The sequence below is a fragment of the Larus michahellis genome, chromosome 22 (assembly GCF_964199755.1).
Source record: "Larus michahellis chromosome 22, bLarMic1.1, whole genome shotgun sequence".
NCBI classification, from domain to species: Eukaryota; Metazoa; Chordata; class Aves; order Charadriiformes; family Laridae; genus Larus; species Larus michahellis.
The window spans coordinates 4530624-4549285 of record NC_133917.1 but is presented as its reverse complement, the minus strand read 5'-3'; the positions used below and the strand labels follow the sequence as shown (position 1 = coordinate 4549285).

Here is an 18662-nt window from a genome sequence, read left to right as displayed (position 1 = left end):
AGCAGCCCGGTTGATGCTGCTCACCACCGTGGATATAGCAGGGATGTCTCTGTTCCCAGGGCTCCGGCTGGGACAGCCCCGTGCCAGCAGAAAGCTGGCTGCAGCCCAGTTCCCAGCAGGGCTCCATAAAGTGGGGCGGGCCGGGGAGCCGAGCGCACGTCAGCGGACGCTCTGCTCCGGGGAGCGTTGCTCTGCTCCGATCGAAACCGCAGTCACTCCTCACCTGCCGCAGCCGCCGCCTACCCGGCCTCTGGCAGTTCCCGGTGTCCCCGCGGGCAGAGGCTCGGCAGGCAGCAGCGTGGGAGGGACTGCGATGGTCCTGAGCTCGGCTGGGCAGGAGGTGGTGGCTGGGGGTCTCCGAGATGCCCCGGGATGGGGGACGGAGGCCAGGAGAGCTGCTGAGAGTCTGTGCTCCCATGCGTGGGTGTCCCTGGGGCACGTGCCCATCCTCACGGCTCCTGACATTTTGGGGGGCACCCCCAGCTTTCAGGCTGTCCCCAGCCCTGGGGACATTCCCAGCCTTCTCCTTGCGTTTTCCAGTTCTCTCTGGCTTGCCACGCGACTCAGGTGTGGCGGGTGGGAACCAGAAAAGCACATCCATCTGCTCGGCAAAGGCTTTGGTGGGGACCTGCCACTATTGCCCACCCTCTTTCCTCCTCCCAGGCAGACCAAGACCTTCTGCACCAGGACAGGTTGGGGGCTGACCTGCTGGAGAGCAGCTCTGCAGAGAGGGACCGGGGTGTCCTGGTGGACAAGTTGCCCATGGGCTGGCAATGTGCCCTTGTGGCCAAGAAGGCCAATGGTCTTCCTGGGGGACATTGAAAAGAGCGCGGCCGCAGGGCGAGGGAGGTCATCCTCCCCCTCCGCTCTGCCCTGGGGAGGCCACAGCTGGAGCACTGGGTCCAGTTCTGGGCTCCCCGGTTCCAGAAGGACGGGGAACTGCTGGAGAGAGTCCAGGGGAGGCTACGGAGATGATCCAGGGAATGGAGCATCTCTGTGCTGGGGACAGGCTGAGAGCCCCGGGGCTGTTCCGCCCGGAGAAGAGTGGGCTGAGGGGGGATCTCATCAATATCTAAAGGGCGGGTGGCAGGAGGATGGGGCCAGGCTCTTCTCAGTGGTGCCCGGGGACAGGACAAGAGGCAACGGGCACAAACTGGAACATGAGAAACTCCATCTCAACCTGAGGAAAAACTTTACTTTGAGGGTGGCAGAGCCCTGGCACAGGCTGCCCAGAGAGGCTGTGGGGTCTCCTGCTCTGGAGATATCCCAAACCCGCCTGGACACGATCCTGTGCGACCCGCTCTGGGTGACCCTGCTTTGGCAGGGGGTTGCATGTGATGATCTCCGAAGGTCCCTTCCGAGCCCTACCATTCTGTGATTCTTCTGTCTCTCCTCCTGCCCGAGCATCGGGGCCAAACGGGAAAGCTCCCCGCTTGCTGTGAGCCGGCTGCTGGGGAGCTCGGACGAGCCCGGGCAGCCTCGAGCCTCTTTGTCTCCTTCGCCGGCAGCCTGAGGGTTGCACAACGTGTGGGGGTGAAGCGCATTCATCTCCGCCGATGAAAATAGCACGTTTCTTTCACAACCGGCAGCGGGTTCCGCACATGTCCCCTCGCCCGGCCGCAGCAGAGCCCCGGCCTCGCTGGCAATGGTCTGGGAGGGAGGAGAGACTCGAGAAAGGGAAGTGGTGCCTTGTTTTCCAGGCTAAAAATACTGGCTGCGCTTCCAAAATAATCTTGGTTGAATGATCTCAATTGACCCCAGGCCGGTTCAATTCCCCAATAACTTCGGTCTGAGCTTTGGTCTCTTGGATGGAGGAAGGTCTCGGTGGGATCTCTTTGCTGTTGGAGGTGGGTTTTGCTCTTTGTGTGCAGGTAATTCCTGAACGGGGTTGTCACGGGAGAAGGCAGGCTGCTGCTGCTGCTTCCTGTTCAAAATGGGACCATGAAAAAATTCACGAATTTCAAACCTGAATACAGAGACTGGAAAAACGCTGGTTTCCCAGCCCATCCCAAATCTGACCTTTTGTTTGAGCCATAAGAGAGAAACACCAGCTTCCTCCAGGATGCCCCAGGGTAGATTCCCATGGGTTACACCGGAATGGGGAGGGATCAGCAGGAATGAAGGGGCTGGTTGAGCTCAGGAGGACCCAGTTTGCCTTTCCCAATGTGTTTGAGCCTTTTTGAAGGGTGAATTCAGGAGAATTTAGAGCACTGAACAGGGGAAAGAGTGAGGTGGGGAGGATGAAACCCTTTTTCCTGCTGCTGCCCAACATAAACCGTAGAGAACGGTCCCCACCAGCCGCACTTTTCGTTGGCTCCACTGAGTAATATGCAAATTTATGTAGAGTGGGGCCTCCTGGGACTTACGTTGTGAAGTTATTGACTGTTCTCAGAATGAGCTGTTAGTCATAAAAACATTACCATGGCAATTCTGGTGTTGTTGGGGCTCTGGGAGCACGTCAACGTCCTACCTCGTGCGGCTGCCTGAGGCGAGGACGGGGTGGGCTCAAAGTGCGGACCCCCGGCTGGGTGGGCGATGCTCAGACGAGCCCATGTGGCCCCAGGGTGTCTGTGGGTCCGCTTGGTGCTCGCCAGAGGGGTCAAGGCAGCTCGCCCACCCCGTGTTGCCTGTGCATCTGAAGAGGCTTAGCACCTCGTTGTGTCCCTCTTGTCACCGCTTTGCTTTGCGGGGTGGTGCTCCCCCGGTCCCAAAGCACAGCTCGGGCTGGCACGCATGCGGACCCTCTTCCCAGCGTCTTCGCCAGCCTGGGAAACAGCCAGCGCATTTGCAGATCATGAAATCAAGGACTCCTTCCCCTCCTGGTCGGCTGCCTCCGCTGACACCGACGCTGAGGTTTCCCTACTGTCTCCCCCACCTTCAGTTTGGGATTCATTTGCAACCATCTTAAATGACTAGCACTTCTGTTCTGGTCGTATTTTCCAAATCAGAGAGGCATTAAGTGTAACCTCCGTAATGATGAGTTATTAAAATGCCTTTGTCCCCTCCTTGCTGTGGACTGAACCGCCATCAGGTGCTGTTTGAGAGTCCTGCATCTCCTCCGAGGAGCTTTCGCTAAGCATTTCCAAGATGAAAGCTTGAATATTGTGTTCAGTTTTGGGCCCCTCATGCCAAGAAAGACATCGAGGGGCTGGAGCGGGTCCAGAGAAAGGCAACGGAGCTGGCGAGGGGTCTGGAGCACAGGCCTTGTGAGGAGCGGCTGAAGGAGCTGGGGGTGTTCAGCCTGGAGAAGAGGAGGCTGAGGGGAGACCTTCTCTCTGTCTGCGACTCCCTGAAAGGAGGTTGGAGCCTGGGGGGGATCGGTCTCTTCTCCCAAGGAACAGGTGACAGGACAAGAGGAAACGGCCTCAAGTTGAACCAGGGGAGGTTTAGGATGGATTTCAGGAAAAATTTCTTCACTGAAAGGGTTGTCAAGCATTGGAAGAGGCTGCCTGGGGCAGTGGTGGAGTCGCCATCCCTGGAGGTGTTTAAAAGCCAGGCAGACGCGGCGCTGAGGGACGTGGGTCAGTGGTGGTTTGGGCAGCGTTGGGTTGATGGTTGGACTCGATGATCTGAAAGGTCCCTCCCAACCTCGACAATTCTATGATTCTGTCAGTGAGGTTTTGAGAGTTTGGAATTGAAAGGGAAGGAAAGGCCAATCCAGAGGAAAACTGGCATAAATGAAAGGGAAAGAGAAAGCCCCGAAGGTGAGATTCACCGTGGGCGGCTGCAGTCTGAGCCGCCCACCTTCAGAGAGTGCCGAAAATAACCGCTTGGCAAGTGGGGCTTACAACTGTGTGCCAGCCCGTGTGCGCGCATGCATGCTTGATCTGTAACTTCCCACAGTCTGTTCTGGTCTTGTCAGAGCGAGCAAAATAGCGCAGCAAAAACACAGCCACTGCCCACCGGTGTTTCAGTGTTTATCTTGTGGCCCCTGCACCGGTTGACCTCCGGAGATGCTGAGCTCCTGTGGGTCTCCTCGCTCTGGGATGAGGCAGGGTTTTGCTTTGCGTCTGAAGTGATTTCTTCTTTGGAAAAGAGAAGTGTAATTCGGTGGTCAGAGAATCCCCTGCGCTTTGGATTTCCTGGAAATGCAGCTGTCCTGCAGCAGAGGAGCTGCGGCCGAATACCCGCCGTCACAGGCCGCTCACCCCGCGGCCAGTAAGGAAATCTTGGGTGATATCACCCTGCCCTTGGACGGGATCTGAAGCCCCTGGGCTCCTTTGCTCTGAATTTGGCTCATTTTTTTGAATTTGCCCTGCACAGGGATGCTCCCACTCTCCTGCCCCCAGCTCATCCCCTCGTCCCCACCTCATCCCGCTGTGTCCGGCTCCAACGGGAACTGCCCCATCCCAGCCCTGACCCCCCAGGAGGGTCCGTGGATGAGCTCCCGCAGTGGGGTGACGGGAGAGCAAGTCACTGGGAAACACATGCAGAAAGGTGTGTCTTAAGCCTGCAATTTTATGCAATTTAGGAGTTTCACTCGGGGCTATGCGGAAGTGCCTATCTCCAATTAGGTTTGCAAAGCTCTCCTCGGGTTAGGGCCTTCTGCCAGGGCATTTGCTGCCTCTTTTTTCAGCAGCTTGGTGGCTTGGACATTCACCCAGGATGGAGGAGGCTCAAGGTCAAGTTTGGCTTCTAGTGACAAGGGTTTGAGCCATACGTCCACCTGCCCTGGGTCTTTCTGACCGCGCAGCTGAGGGATTGCTGGAACCAGCTGCTTGCGGTCCTTCCCGTCGAAGCAGGTCCGCTCTATATAATAACGTATTTATTGGGTATGAGACAACGCAGCTCCCATGGGTGGGCAACCTGAGTTTTGGGTCTTGCTCTAATGGTTACGGCATGTGCAGAACAGCTGCTGAGATGGGCAGGGTCGAGAGCAAGGGGGCTACGAGCAGAGGGGAGGGGAGCGGGTCTGTTTTATGGTGGGAGAGAGGAGGTGGAGGGGTCTAACCACTGCCTACAGCAACCTGAGGGCAAGTACATGACATCAGCCTGTTCCCAGTGGTGCCACATGACACAACAAAAAGCAACCGGGACAGTTTGCGGTTGGCTGGTACTGGCTGGACAAGCGGAGATGTTTCGCAGCCCTGGGGTAGGCATGCAGAGCGGTGGAAGGTCTCCATCCCTGGAGATGACCAGCCTGAGGGAGGCAAAGCCATGACCACCCTGCTGTGGTGGTGGTGCTCTGAGGAGAAGGCTGGACTGGAGCCTCCAGAGGTCCCTTCCCACCAACACTCCAACCCCCGAGACATCTGCTTGTCCCAGGGTGACTGCGGGATTGGCATTTTAGAAAGAAAACGTCCCCAGTCCCAATGGGATGTAGACGCGGGAGGTACTGAAGCCTGACTGGAGTGTCAAAAACTGGGATGCTACATGCTGGACGTTTAAAAGGCAACCAATCTTGTGCCACCAAATCCAATTCATGTGGACTTTAGAGCACCTGAAAATACTGCTCTGAAAAGGAATGTTTAGCTCAACTTCAATTAAAGAGATGCTATGCTCCTTAAATTTACGGCAGACTGTGATCCGCATAATATTCTGGATTAACAGTCTTTAATTTTCAAAGAGAATACACTTAAGGCTAATATAAATAGCAGTGGAAAAGGCTGGCAAGGTTCATGGCTCCTTCCTGCTTGCACATCCCGTATCTTTCTGGAGCCACCCTTATTTTTACCAGCCGGATGCATCAAATCCAAATGATGTGGCCACTTGAAAGGCCTTGTCGTTGGCGGCCGAGTCCCAAGGAAACGGGCAGGAAACGGCACCAATCTGCCAAAGGCAGCCCCGTGTTTCGGGCGTCGTGTCCCCTGCGCTGCCATGCAGCTCTCACTGCAGACTTCGCTGCAGTTGTAAGGAAATTCGCTGATTTTGTAAGCAAATCTGTGGTGGAAGAGTCTTTTCCAAAAGCTAATTAAGTGAATAAGTCTGGGCTCAGGGTCCAGCTGCAAGAGATTTTAAACGTGCAATTCCTAGTTTTTCCTCTCTAAATGTGTCTGTGAATCATACGCTTCTCTCTCTAGCAAAGAGCAGGGCCCTGCCTGAGCCGGCGGGTTTGGGAAGTGAGATAAAAGGCTGCAGTAACGGCAGAGCTTCTTACCGAAGAGCTCTTGCTGCAAGAGGCGAGTTTCTTAAGTTCCTGCGTGTAACCAACCCGACCCTTGCATTTTCTGTATCTGGGATTTACAGGCTGTAGCGAAGCTTCTCTGTGGCTGACTGATCTCAGCGGGATCGGTTTGGTGGGACCGAACACGGTACAGTTGGCGAGGAGGAGCCATGGAACCCCGCAGAGGTTAAATTCAGCCAGCACCATACTGTGTGACTTTTCTATGATGTTAAAAAAAATAAGATGTTAAGACAGAATTGAAATAGTCCCTATTTGAAGCAAGCATGCAAACCAAAGATGGTGTCATGTGTCCAAGCAAAACACAGCTCGGACAGAGCCACCCTCCAAAGGCAGCAGCCCCAGCAGTTAAAGCTGCCACCTGTGGATGCTTTTAAGCATTTTGGCGTGGGTTACACATCCCGCTGGGCCAGCGCCGGGCTTTTTCACAGACGGTCCTCGTGGCACAGATGATGCTTTTCTGTTTGCCCTGCATCAGCTTGCTGCACTGTGCGATGCTGCCCGCCCCGTCCGTGTGTGCGCACCAGGCAAGGCAGGAGGAGCGCTGGGGACGGCCGCGTGTGCCAGGATGACCTGTGGGTGCCTGGATGCCCATGGGTACCGGGATGCCCATGGGTGCCCGGATGGTCACAGGTACCAGGATGCCCGTGGATGCAGGGATGGCTATATGGGTGCCAGCATCCCTCCGCGATGCGGTGAGTGGCAGTGCCCAGACCCGGTTCAAGGCTGAGGCCGTGGGGATCTCGGTGCACAGGAGGTTCTTTTCCAGCCCAGCCATGACACGGGACCGGCTGCGAAGCTCTGCCCTGGGTGTACAGGCACAGCTCGAGGGGTCCCGGTTTGCTTTAAGCAGGTGAATCCCGGTTCGGCCCCGGGTGCAGGGTCCCAGGAGCAGGGTCCCTAGGCCTGTCCCAGGAGACAGGTCCCAGGAGTCGGGTGCCCAGGCCGGCCCCAGATGCAGGGTCACAGGAGCAGGGTCGCTGGGCCGGCCCCGGGTGCAGGGTCCCAGGAGCCGGGTCCCCGGGCCAGCCCCGGGTGCAGGGTCCCAGGAGCCGGGTCCCCGGGCCGGCCCCGGGTGCAGGGTCCCAGCAGCCGGGTCCCCGGGCCAGCCCCGGGTGCAGGGTCGCAGGCGCCGGGACCCCGCTGCCCCACGCCCGCACGCCGCTGTGCGGATCCCGGTCCGGGCCCCGGGGGGCGATGCCGGCTGCGGGCGCGGTTCGGGCCCAGCCCCAGGCGGCGGCGGCGGCAGCGGCGCCGCCATTGGCCGCGGCCGCGGGGCGGTGCCGCCCGCAGCCAACGCGCCGTGGGCTGGGCCGGGCTGGGCCGCTCCGCTCCGCTCCTCCCCGCCCGGTTCCGGTGCGGCGGCGGCGCAGGTGGAGCCGAGCCGCCAGCGGAGCCCCGCGCCCGCCGCCCAGCGCGGCCCGGCCGGCGGCCGCCCCGCCGCCTCCGCTGCCTCCTGAGCCCGCCGACCCGCCGGCCTCGCCTTTGTCCCTGCCTGGCCCCGCCGCCGGCCCCCGCCCGAGGTAGGCACCGGGGCGGCGGGGACGTTTCCACCGTGGCGGGCACGGCTCTGTCAGCCCCGGGGGGGTAGGGGGCCTCCCCCGGGCCGGGACCCCGTTCCCATGCAGTTGAGGCATCCCCCGGGCCAGGCCCCCCATCCCCTGGGGGGCATTAGAGGCCTCCCCCGGCCTTAACCCCCGTCCAGGGGCCTCCCCAGGCCGGGCCTGGCCCCGTTTCCCCTCAGCTCTCAGGGGGGAGATGTCTCCCCCTGGGCAGCCCGGCCAAGCCTGGCTCTGCCACCCCCCTTCTCAGGCCTTGCACCCTTGGCTCCCCAAAGGCCCCCCTGGGGCTGTCAGGCTCCGGTGATGGGATGCCCCGAAGCTGGGCCCCCTCCGTGGCTGGTCCAGATTGGGGAGGGGGGCTCTGGCTCCCGGGGGTGTTGGAGCCCTGCCTCAGGGTCTGCAGCCCCCAGCCAGGGCTGGGCTGGGGGTGGTGTTGCGCCCAGTGTCCATGGAGGGGTGTCACCCCCGGTGTGGGGGTGTGTAGCATGAGCTGGCGTGGGGGGTGCCAGGCTCCGGGGAGGGAGCGTCCCACAGCTCCGCGCCCAGCTGGCGGCAGCCGGCGGAGAGCTGGGCTGGTGCTGGGGAAGCACGGGGTGACGGTGGCTATGAGAGCAGGTGATCCACCCCGGGAGGGGATGGTGTCCCCAGCCTGCGTGTGGTTGTGGGTGTAAGGCCGGACAAGCTGCCGGAGCCGAGGGAGAGACTTCAGGCTCGTGACTCCCCAACTCCTCAGGTCCAACAAGGTCCGCAGACCTGTGGCTGCCTTCGAGAGCCTGTGTTTAGATGTGGTAAACCTGAGCCTGTAGTTTGCTGGAGTATTTTTGCTCTAATCCGGTCGCCTTTCCCTTCTGAAGGCCAGCCAGTGCTTGCAGGGAGCAAGGCTTTAAGGGCAAAGGAGCACTAAGTGGGTGCTGGGCTGCATCCTCCTTGGGTGTATTTACTGAAATGGCATCTCTCTTCCTCGCTAAATACCTTGTTGAGAAAGGATGTGAGCAGCTGCGCTGGGAAAAGAGCCGTCAGTACCTCAAGTAGCCAAGATCTGTCTGGAGACTGAGCCAATGCAGCCCACAGATCTGCGACTTGTCCAAGATTTGCCCTTTGCTGGCAATCCCGTGGCTCCCAAAAAGCAGATCTTCCCACACCTTTTTCCACGGTAAAGGTATTATCCGGGGTTTGGGCATGTCAGGAGGCTCTGCTGAGTAATGGGACGTCGGGAGGCTGCTGCAGAGGCGGTGTTGAGATGTGCGCCCGGGCTGGGCTCGGCTCGGTGGCGGGTGCGCAGGAGAGACGAGGTGTCGCTTGTCCTGGGAGAGGACGGGAAGCGAATGGCCGGCGGATTTGGGCTGTGCCGTAGCATTTGCCCAACTGGATGATGTGTAAGTGGTTTCTGCCCCGTGTTTGTTCTAGCAGACGGTCAGAGCAGCACGCTCTGGGAGGATGGGGGGGGGGTGGGCCCCGCGCTCTGAGGGTCCGGATGCGATACCTCTCACCAGATGTTTGCAGAGCATTTCCAGCCTGGAAATCACAGCCTTTCTCAGGAGATCTCCAGCGCTTCCTGGTTTGCAGTGAGGATCAGAGGATTTCAGCACTTCCTACTCGGCTGCCTGATGTGAGCAGGAAGTGGGAGCATGAAAATGGCAGAAAAGTGCTTGCAGCGAGGCCGGGAGCTGAGCTGGCGTAAGCGCGTGGGATGGTAAGGAGGTTAGACCTGTCCTGAACAGGGTCCTAAACCTTTTGGACCTGTCATTTGGGAACAGACAAGTCACAATGTTAGAGCCGGTCCGTGTGAGCGTGTGTCTTGTCCTGGGACGGTGTAGCAGGAGGACGGAGGTGAGCGTGGATGGGTACACGTGAGTGTGTTTTTTCCTGCAGTTTATTAAATGACTTTGTTGCATCCTGCTGGGGTGCAGACGGGAACGTCCCCAGGGCAGAGAGCGGCCCGTGCTTTGGGTTGGTGCTGGTGGTGTCCAGTGCGGTTCTGATCTGGTTGGAGGCGTTTTCAATGCGACACGGTGTTAAATCTGGACTAGCAAAGTGATAAACTTCAGGTCCTCGAGAGATTGTGGCTCGGGATTTGTGCTGTGCCTCTGGCAGGGATGGGGAACTCGGGTCTGCAATGGCTGGAGCGTGTGTGTCACGACTCTGGCCATGGGTTCTGCGTTTACGCGTGACCGGGCTGTGGAGTAAAGACCAGGTTGTATCTGCTGTTGGGAACGGAGGCAAGTTGCTTAACATCTTTTGAGGTAGGTGGCTCTAGGGATGTGAGCGGCAGCACCGGTGGCTTTGGGATACATGGCTTCAGCCGAACAGTTCTCCCACCGTGGGGCACTGGGATAGAAACAACTCTTGGGAGGCTAGAAGCTGGTGCTGCAAACCTCCGGCCATTTAGAAACTGTTGAAAGAAAAATGAGGTTTGCAAACGTCAGGAATAAGGAGACGTTGAGTATTTGGAGTCTTTGTGGCTCAGATTTTCAGGCTTTTTCCTGTTCAAATAGTGAGACGCGATGGTATACGTGCTTTTTTAAGAGAGTCTGGGAGATCCTGCAATCATGTATTTAACAGCTGGGACCTTGGGGAGGGGAAAAAAACAAACAAGTGTGTTGGCAATGCTCCGAAACAAGGCAGCTCCTTCTGCCCCGGTGAGAATCTCCTCTTCGATCTCTGGTTCAAACATCAAGACCTTAGTTTTTCTGATCTGATTTATTACCTTTTGATCTCCATCCAGCCCCGTAGCTGCTCTCTGCTCCAGAGGGCTGGGGCTCGCGGGGTGGGTAGGTGAGTCAGTCCTGCGAGCTGCTGATTCCTTCCCCGTGTCTGTGTCTCATTACCTTGCTATGCTCCCCGAAGGCAGGAATGCATCCTTCCCTGGTGCAGGCTTTGCCGGCTTCCTGTTAGCAGCTTCTTTGCTGACTTTTGTGTCGTTGGTAAAATGGGGGAGATGACAGACGGCCGGAGAAGCGTGTCCTGGCCTTGCTGAGTTTGAACGGTCTGGTTGCAGCTGGGTGGGCTCGTGTCAGACTTGAGCAGCCCTGTGTGACTGAGGCTTTGAGAGCCCCGCGGCTGGCACGGCTGGGCTCGTCTGCTGCTCTGACTGCCCTAAAAATACTGCAGAACCCCCTGCTGCCTGCGGCCTCGCTGAACGGCTGTCATGTTTTCCTGCCTTTGTTGGTGCCTTAATGTACGTGGTTCATTTCTGTCTGCCCTGCTCCCACCTCCTTGGACGTTTGCGGGCTGCTCTGCTGAATTGCCTTCCTCGAAGAGCAGGGCAGGGCCTGGAGCGTGTTAGGGACAGTTTTGTCACTCAAAGGAGGTCTGAGTCAGTACATTTGCTCTAGGATGTGATGGCGTCATGAAGCTTGCAAGGGGATGTCCAGAGTTCAGGAGGCGAGCTGGTGGGGGGCGGTGTGAGCTGCTAACGCTGCTAACCTTTTAGCAGAAAAACTTGGGTCTTGTTGAGCCGAGGAAGTTTAGGAGAGCAGTGCTGTCCTGCAGAATGCAGGCAAGGGGTTTGTTTTCTTTCTCTGCCTTGGAGAGCTCTGTCTTCCCTTGAAACTGTCTTCCAGATATAGCAGCAGTTGCTAACACTGAATGAATGCGCGCTGAATTTAGGCAGCTCTGAGGCTGCTGTGTGTCGTGCAGGACTCAGTCGTTTGAGTTTAGCCAGAGCAAGCAGAGCTGGTATGCTTGGGTGGCATTGTCCCAGTTGTCAAGCTATAAATAGCCAACGGAGCCCAAGCGCTTGTTGAGCTGACTTTGGACATTTCCCGGACTCACCTTGGAGGAGGAATTTGTGCCAAGGCACATCAGCCCTTGGCAGAGTGGGGTTGAAGGCGGTGAACGCTCAGCGTGATGCAGAAGTACCCGTAAGCGAGCTGATGAGGTGGCAGAGTCTGTATGAGTGCCTTGTGTCCGTGTCACTGTGGTCCCTGTTGGGCAATAGCTGAGGAGGCTGAGGAAAGAGCCTTGAGTCACCCAGAGAGGTCTGCAGCAGGGAGGGAATGTCCTCAAGTGAGCATCTCCATGGAGGTCCTGACTCCAAGGAGAGGCTGGAGCAAGATAGCGACTGTCTGTTCCGCTTCCACACCTTAGCACATCCGTCACGTGTATCACTTCGTTCTCCCTTGTCCTAAAAGTTTGTCCATCCGCATTCAAGGCTAACTGTAGTGGATGTTGCTTTCTGTTGTCAATGCAAGAATTATGAAGGTGTCTGGAGTCTTGCTTGGAGTCTGGCTGGCTTTCTGCACCTCAGCCCAGTGACAAACCCCGTGGCTCACTCGCGGGCAGATATGTTGGCTTTGTCCCGTGAGGTGTTTGTATCCAGGAGTCGGAACGCATGCCAGCAGGACAATTAGCTCTTCCACGGGGTTGCACTGCACAGTTGGATCAAAATACTGCTCACATCAGTGCAAAACAAACACTGCCGCTGCTCTGGCACGCGGTCACGCTCGCCCCACGGCCTCTGCACCACAGTCAATGCCGGCGTGTGCTTCAGGGGGACGGAGGCTCTGCGCTGGGAAGGTGGCTGCTAAAGGTAGGGGAAAGGAAGGCGGAGGTACAGTATTTGGGAAAGAGCTGGAAACTGAGAGTATCTTGGGCTGGCTTCCACCAGAGACTCATTTCTCTTGATGGAGAAATGTTTTACGTGTGCGGGGTGTCTCCGGCAGCGGTGCCTGCCTGGAGCATCCTCCCAGCGTTTACCTGGCAAGTGGGACACAGCAGCAGTCGCTGCTGGCCCTGTGTGGCTCCCAGCTTGTGGCACTGGTAGCGGATTGCTCTGCTGGGCTGTTTGCGCATCGCAGTGTGTAACCCAGGATCAAAAAAGCTGTACTGGTGTACTGTAGCTATGCTAAAGTCACACCTCAAAACCAAGACCCAAGCCTTTGATTCTTTTAGAAATGACTGAGTTGATGTGCTGCAACAGGACAAGGACTAATGGCTTTAAACTAAAAGAGGGGAGATTTAGACTAGATATAAGGAAGACGTTTTTTACACTAAGGGTGGTGAGCCCCTGGCCCAGGTTGCCCAGAGAAGCTGTAGCTGCCCCATCCCTGGAGGGGTTCAAGGCCAGGTTGGCCGGGGCTTGGAGCAACCTGGGCTGGTGGGAGGTGTCCCTGCCCAGGGCAGGGGGTGGCACTGGGTGGGCTTTAAGGTCCCTTCCAACCCAAACCATTCTATGATTCCATATTATAAGGCATGAAATAAGCAGGTAGGGCGTCCCGGTGCATTTGCGCTTCTTATCAAGATTGCTCTGGCCTGTACTGATTGACTGGGCCATGTTAGGGGATCCTGGACTTTTTGTCCATCTGCTCTCCTGCCTTGCCTTTTTTATTCCCGTTCTCCACCTTTCCTTTTACTCGAGTACAGCCAGTTCTCCCGCAGCTCCCCCTCTGTGTGGTAGGCATTTATAGAAATAAGATGGGAAGGTGTCCTGATCCCGTTTGTGTTCCAGTTGTAGCTGGAAGGATATCAGCCTGTCACTTGGGTCACCTGCTTCTCCGAAAGAGAGCAGCATGTCCGAGGAGCCTCTGGAGCGTCCTGCGGTCCTGCAAGTGCCTTGGCGTTCGACTCCACAGAGGGTGGAAGCAGGGCCAGCCTCTGGGAAGGAGTGGACTCCCTGATGCTGCAGGAAGGAGTCCAGACGTGGTGCTGGGAGCGGTTCATGGGGGATGTTCTTAAGCCTTCACGGAAGGAGAATCTCTTACGCAAGGGAGGGGAAAACAGTGTCGATGCTGAGGCTGCTTTTTCAAAAGCCGCAGTTGCGTAAGGGCGAAGCCTTGGGCAGCACAGAAAATGTGGAAAACGTCACTTCCTAGCGATCACTCAAGACAAAGCAAGGATTGCTCTCTAAATTTCTTCCTTTACGCGTATCCTAAACTTCAAGGCTTATGTAAATTCTCCAGGTTTGCTCAGGGCTTGATGCAGTTAGAGAGGATATGTTTCCATACATAGCCTGGGGGTGCAACTACCAAGTGAACATAGTCTCTTCTGTTCCTGCCATAGACTCTTTTCTTCATCTAGCTGCCTTCAGCAACACTTAAGAGGCCAGTGACAGCGCCTGCTTGCCAGGATTGTCTTCTAGTGGCTGTAGGGTGGGAATATTCGCAGCAGAGAGCTGGCTCTGAGGAGGGAGCGTGTCCCTGCTCCCTCCCTCGCCGTGACAGCCCGGAGCAGAGGAGAAGCACCGTTCTCCCGCTTCCCTTGCCTTGCTCATTCACGGGTTTTGCTGTGTCCTTTTTGCCCTGCGTGTGGGCTCACCTTTGGTCCTCTGGCCTCGCTGTCCTTGTCCCAGGGCTGACACAGGGACGGGCATGTGGCTCCTTGCTGTCCCAGGGATGCCGAGGATGGGGGGTTGACTATTTCTGCAGACACTACAGAGCACCTGGATGCAGGAGCCTCTGCTTCTCTTGGGGCTTATCTCCTGGCTTCTGCTGAGCTCAGGGTTGTGCATGCCTCCTTCTTTTCCGTCTTCCTCGACTGCACCAACAGCAGTAGAGGGGTCCCCAGGGGAGGGTTTGGAGGTGCTGGTGGCCAGACTTGCAGTATGGTCTGTACACCTTGACAATTGCTTCCACAGAGACCAAGCCTGAGAGCGGGCACGGTTCTCTGTGACTCAGGGATCCATCGAAGCCTGATGAAACTACTGGGCACTCCCCATGTGCCTGCGGTCAGCCCCCTTGGTGGCCGTGCTGCTCCCCCTCTGCACTGGGGATGAGGCAGCTGGGTCCTCCCTGCCCTTCTTGGTGGCACTCCTGTCCCCAAGGCACAGTGGCAGAACAGAGCTGCCACCAGCCGGAGGTGGCAGTGTCCCAGAAGAGGGGTTCCCCGCACTGGGGGACGGTCCCTGCCACAGTGCCGGGGTGGCTGGGGTTTATCTGGGTGCCTGCAGCCGCATGGCTGTCACCTGCTGGCATGGGGCAGGCAGAGAGGACAGCAGCGCTGGCTCATGCCGCTGGAATAATTGAACTGCAGCGTTAAGCAAATCTGCGGCTTGTGATCTTTATTCAGAGTGCTCAGCCTCTTTGAAACCGTGGTTTAATACAGGCGGTCTGACAGAGGCCTTAATAAGCAGTTGCTGTCTGGATGACGACTGGAATCGGAGGTGCCGTCTTCCCTCGGATGCCCTGTGTAAGTTTTGGAGGGTGTTTTTCTAGCAGACTAAGCTGGTGGGTTTTGGGAATTCAGTCATGTAGCACTGTAGGCTGTCAGTTCCTGCTTATGACTTACTCCTGTCCAAAAACCAGTAGGAAAAATATTTTTAGGTTTTGAGTAAGCTGGCAGCGTATACTGGCATCACGAGTATTCAAATGCACATGCTGACGAGGTGGATGCGCTATGGACGAGCAGAGAGCTGCTGCAGGGACCGGTTTCAGGAGGTGCGCTTGATTTCCAGAAACCGTAGCTTGTCTATTTGTTTTCCCAGTATCTAAGGGTTGAAATCGAATACGCTCCGAGTATTGCCATTTAAATTTCCCTACATTAATCTTAATGTTGGTTGCTAACCGAGACCAGATCTTTCCTAAACACATCTGGCGACTGGGCATGATCTCAACCCTTTCTTCGAAGGGCGTGCTGTGCTGAAGAGCTGCAAGGGTCTGCGTGAGGTTTGAAAGCAAAGACAAGGTTTGGGGTTTGTGGGTGCTCTGTCCCGTCACTTTGGTGGTGTCGGTTCCCTTTGGGGCTCGGATCTCTGGCAGCCCTGCTCCACCAAGGTGCCTGGGCAGGCTCAACCTGTGGCAACACGCTCTGCTCGACATGGGCTGCGCGGCGCAGGTGAGACGTTTTGCTGGGGTTTTGCCGGATCCCAGGCGGGGAGAAACAGCGGCCACACTGGGCTGGCGCCCGTTGGGGTCCAGCCGTGCTGTTCTTGGTGGGCTCAGCCGGTCCTGGGGATGCTCAGGGCACCGCGGGGCTGGTGCTGTGCCAGGGGACGACCCGCTCGGTGTCACGCTGCTGCGAACACAGACGCTGAGTCTTGGGTTTTGAGGAATGAGCTGGCACAGCGGTGCGGAGACGGCCTTGGGGATTCAGCACAGCGTTTACTTTGCCTCAAAAGCACGCGCGGTGGCTCTACCTTCTGTTACCCAAATCTTTCTTGGTGAGGTGAGAGTTGTTGTGCAGAGTTTCCTCTTTATATCCTCTTATGTCACGCTGCCCCGCCGGCTGAGTGCGCTCAAAATAGCTGCCAATCCCAGTAGGTTTCACTTCAAGGTCTCTATTCTTAGCTTGCTGGTTAGCTGAGCAAGCCGCGTTACTCAGTAGTCATGAGTTCAAGGACCGTAGGGTAAAGACTAGCAAACTTATGCCATGCAGGAGTTTTGTTTGCATTTCATGGCAGCTTTGAAGGGACGGCTTGGGCAGAGCCCTACCCGGCAGCCTCAGACTTGCGTGCTCAAAAAGAGAGCCGCATGCATGTGAGCATGAAATAACAGTTGCCGCAGCTGGTACGTACTCCGGAGGAGGCAGACGGCTTGGGAGACGGGATGACTCAGTATATGAGAGTCTGTTAAGTGGCATATTGCATCCGACCCATCTACGAGCGGCGTTATCGGATGCGTCTTCCTGCTGCACTGATGGCCAGATATGTGCATGGCGGGAGTGAAGCAGAAGTGAATGTGGGATGCGGAGCAGTGGCTTCCCGGGAGCGGAACTAGCTGGATGTTCTCAGAGTGTTGCACCAAGGCTGAAGATATCTGCCGCGCTGGTGATGTTCAGCCCGTCCTGTAAGTGCCTTTCCCGTTCCTGGGGGATTTTTAACTCTCTTGCACGGCTATGAATCCTGACTGGCTAAAGATGTACGTGGAGAATGGTTCACACAAGGAGCTGAACTGAGTGTCTGATTTGCGTCTGGTGGACACGGCCGCCACTGGGGCAGGTTAAGGGCTTTGTGGTTTTGATTACCTGTGTGCAGGGTCCCAGCTCATAGCCACAGGAGAGGAGCAGACAGCATCAGTCCCAGCGGTACCAGCAAGTGCAGGAGAGGCTCATTTGTTACCTGCTCAGCCGTTTCTGGCTGTTCCATTGGGAACTCACCACTTACCCGTCAGCTCTTGCTCAGATCTGATGGAGGTGCTGCTTAGATGGATGGAGAGGGACCCCTCGCTGGTCCTTTAGCAGGACTTAGCTATTCTTGAGAGTGCGTTTCGGGAGTGATCTTGTTTCCCAGACGTCATTTAAGTTCCTTTAACTTTTTCAAACCATTGTTGAAGCGGTGTGACCCCAGCTTTGCTGGGCTTAGATGGATTTCCACCCGGGAGGGGATCAGGCACAGCGTGCTGGGCTGAGGGCACGGGCAGGAGCAGCATCCTGCACCCGAGGGATTTATGACAGAGGAGAAATAGAGCCCGTCCTGGGGGCGAAAGGTGCTGGCCGTGGCTTTTGCTGTGTGCTGCGAGGTCGTTGAGGCTCTGTACGTGGGGTTGCTGGGGAGTGAGTGTTGTGTACCGAGTTCGCATCCTGCCTGCGCTGCGGGTAACGGTCACGTGCAGACGAGGCCTTTGTCCTGTGCCTGACTGCTTTTTTTAAAATTTATTTTTAGGTGCTCTCTGGCTTCCTCTTCCTCCTGTGCTGCGCTGCACTCCCTCTTTCTAACTCCCTCTTCTAGGATTGCTTTTTGAACAATCAGTTCCTCCTTAAACCCATTTTTGCAGGCCTTTGTCTGCGCTTGGGAGCTAGCCCAGTTTAGCATTAGCAGCTGCTGGCTCCTTCTGGGTAAGCAAGAACAAATAAAGGTTTACACTGAATGAATCATTTGAGCCTTATCTGTCTTTCAAATTCGGGACAGCTGTACAACTGCTGCGAGGAGTCTGCCTGGAGGGCACGGAGCCTCCTCGGGAAGAGCTTCTCCTGCCAGTGGCTGGAGCTTAATGGGTTTGTGCTGGGATCCGTGCGCTGCCTCGGTGAATTCCTCTGTGTGCCTCTGAGCTTTATCCCACGCTTGATTACGAAGCACGACTCTGGAATAACTCCCTTTCCTTGAGGACTTGCTCCGCGCTGGCTTTGCTATAGGCTCCTGTGGAAATTCAGCCTTTGGGATGCTCTGGGTGGTTTGATCGCCTCGTGAAAATGCGGACGCTGGCTGCAGAGCATCCCGGTGGGAACCACATCGTGATGGCACCTGCGTAGTGGAGAAGCTTTGAAGGCAGCCAGCACGTGGTTTGTGGGGAGCGAGCTGTTGGCATCCCCTTGGGCTCTCCACTTAAGCAAAGGGACACGGCGGAGTGTCAACACTGCAGGAACCGTGGTGTGGCTTTGCTGGTTTAAGAGGCAGGATTTGTAGATAAGTAGCGTTAGTTGGTTGAATAACAGAAATGTGGGAGAAGGGAGGGGAGAGGCAGATAAGCCTTGGGCTCGTGCCTGAAAAGTTTTAATCTGATAATAAGGTGGGGAGTTGCACCAGAACTAATATTTTGCTGAGATGAACGGGACGGCTTTTTCTCCCCTCCTCCTGCTGTCCTCGTCTTCTGGCACTCCAGATTAGACTTGGTTTATCCTCTTCCTACGCAGAGAGGCACCCTGCCTAACCGAAACGAAGGTCTCACCAACAGATCTGGTGGTGTTCCGTGGTTCAGAGGAAATGCGGCACACGGCGAGTCTTGCCCGCCCTCCTGCAGCCTGGTCCTTCTCCCAGCTCGCGTCCTTGAGTCCTCAGAGCTCACCAGAAGAAGCAGCAGGCTTAGACACGTGACACAGTGATGGCAAACTCCTCATAGCTTCTTGCAATTTCCCTTTTTTTAATTTTTTTTAAAATTCTTCTTCAGAGAATGCGTGCCGCAGAGCCTGCCCGTCTCTCTGCACCCTCCGTAAACGCTACGGGCAGGTTTTGGCTCGGTGTCTGGATAAACCATTTGCCTGTTGCGATGGTGGGACCCACCGTGCTCTTGCAAACTGGAGGCGTTGGTGGAGCTTCCTTTGTGTGTTTCTAACCTGCCTTCCCAGTTTGTCTCATCCCACGCCCAAGGCCGTGTGTTGAGACCAAGAGA

General features: G+C 56.7%; 1 protein-coding gene across 6 annotated transcripts in view; it reads left to right on the top strand.

Annotated features, from left to right (window-relative positions):
* HDAC7 (histone deacetylase 7) overlaps positions 1–18662 on the top strand; it is a 94295-nt gene that overhangs the window by 29489 nt on the left and 46144 nt on the right. For 2 of the 6 annotated variants that reach the window (XM_074564904.1, XM_074564898.1), the window contains exon 1: positions 16156–16403. The exons of 3 other annotated variants lie outside the window; for them this stretch is intronic. In XM_074564904.1, coding sequence (XP_074421005.1) covers positions 16301–16403 — 103 coding nt within the window. In that variant the 5' untranslated portion in view covers positions 16156–16300. Of the gene's footprint in view, positions 1–7487; positions 7645–16155; positions 16404–18662 lie in introns of those variants that run through there. One more of the 6 variants, XM_074564908.1, reaches the window with a different exon arrangement.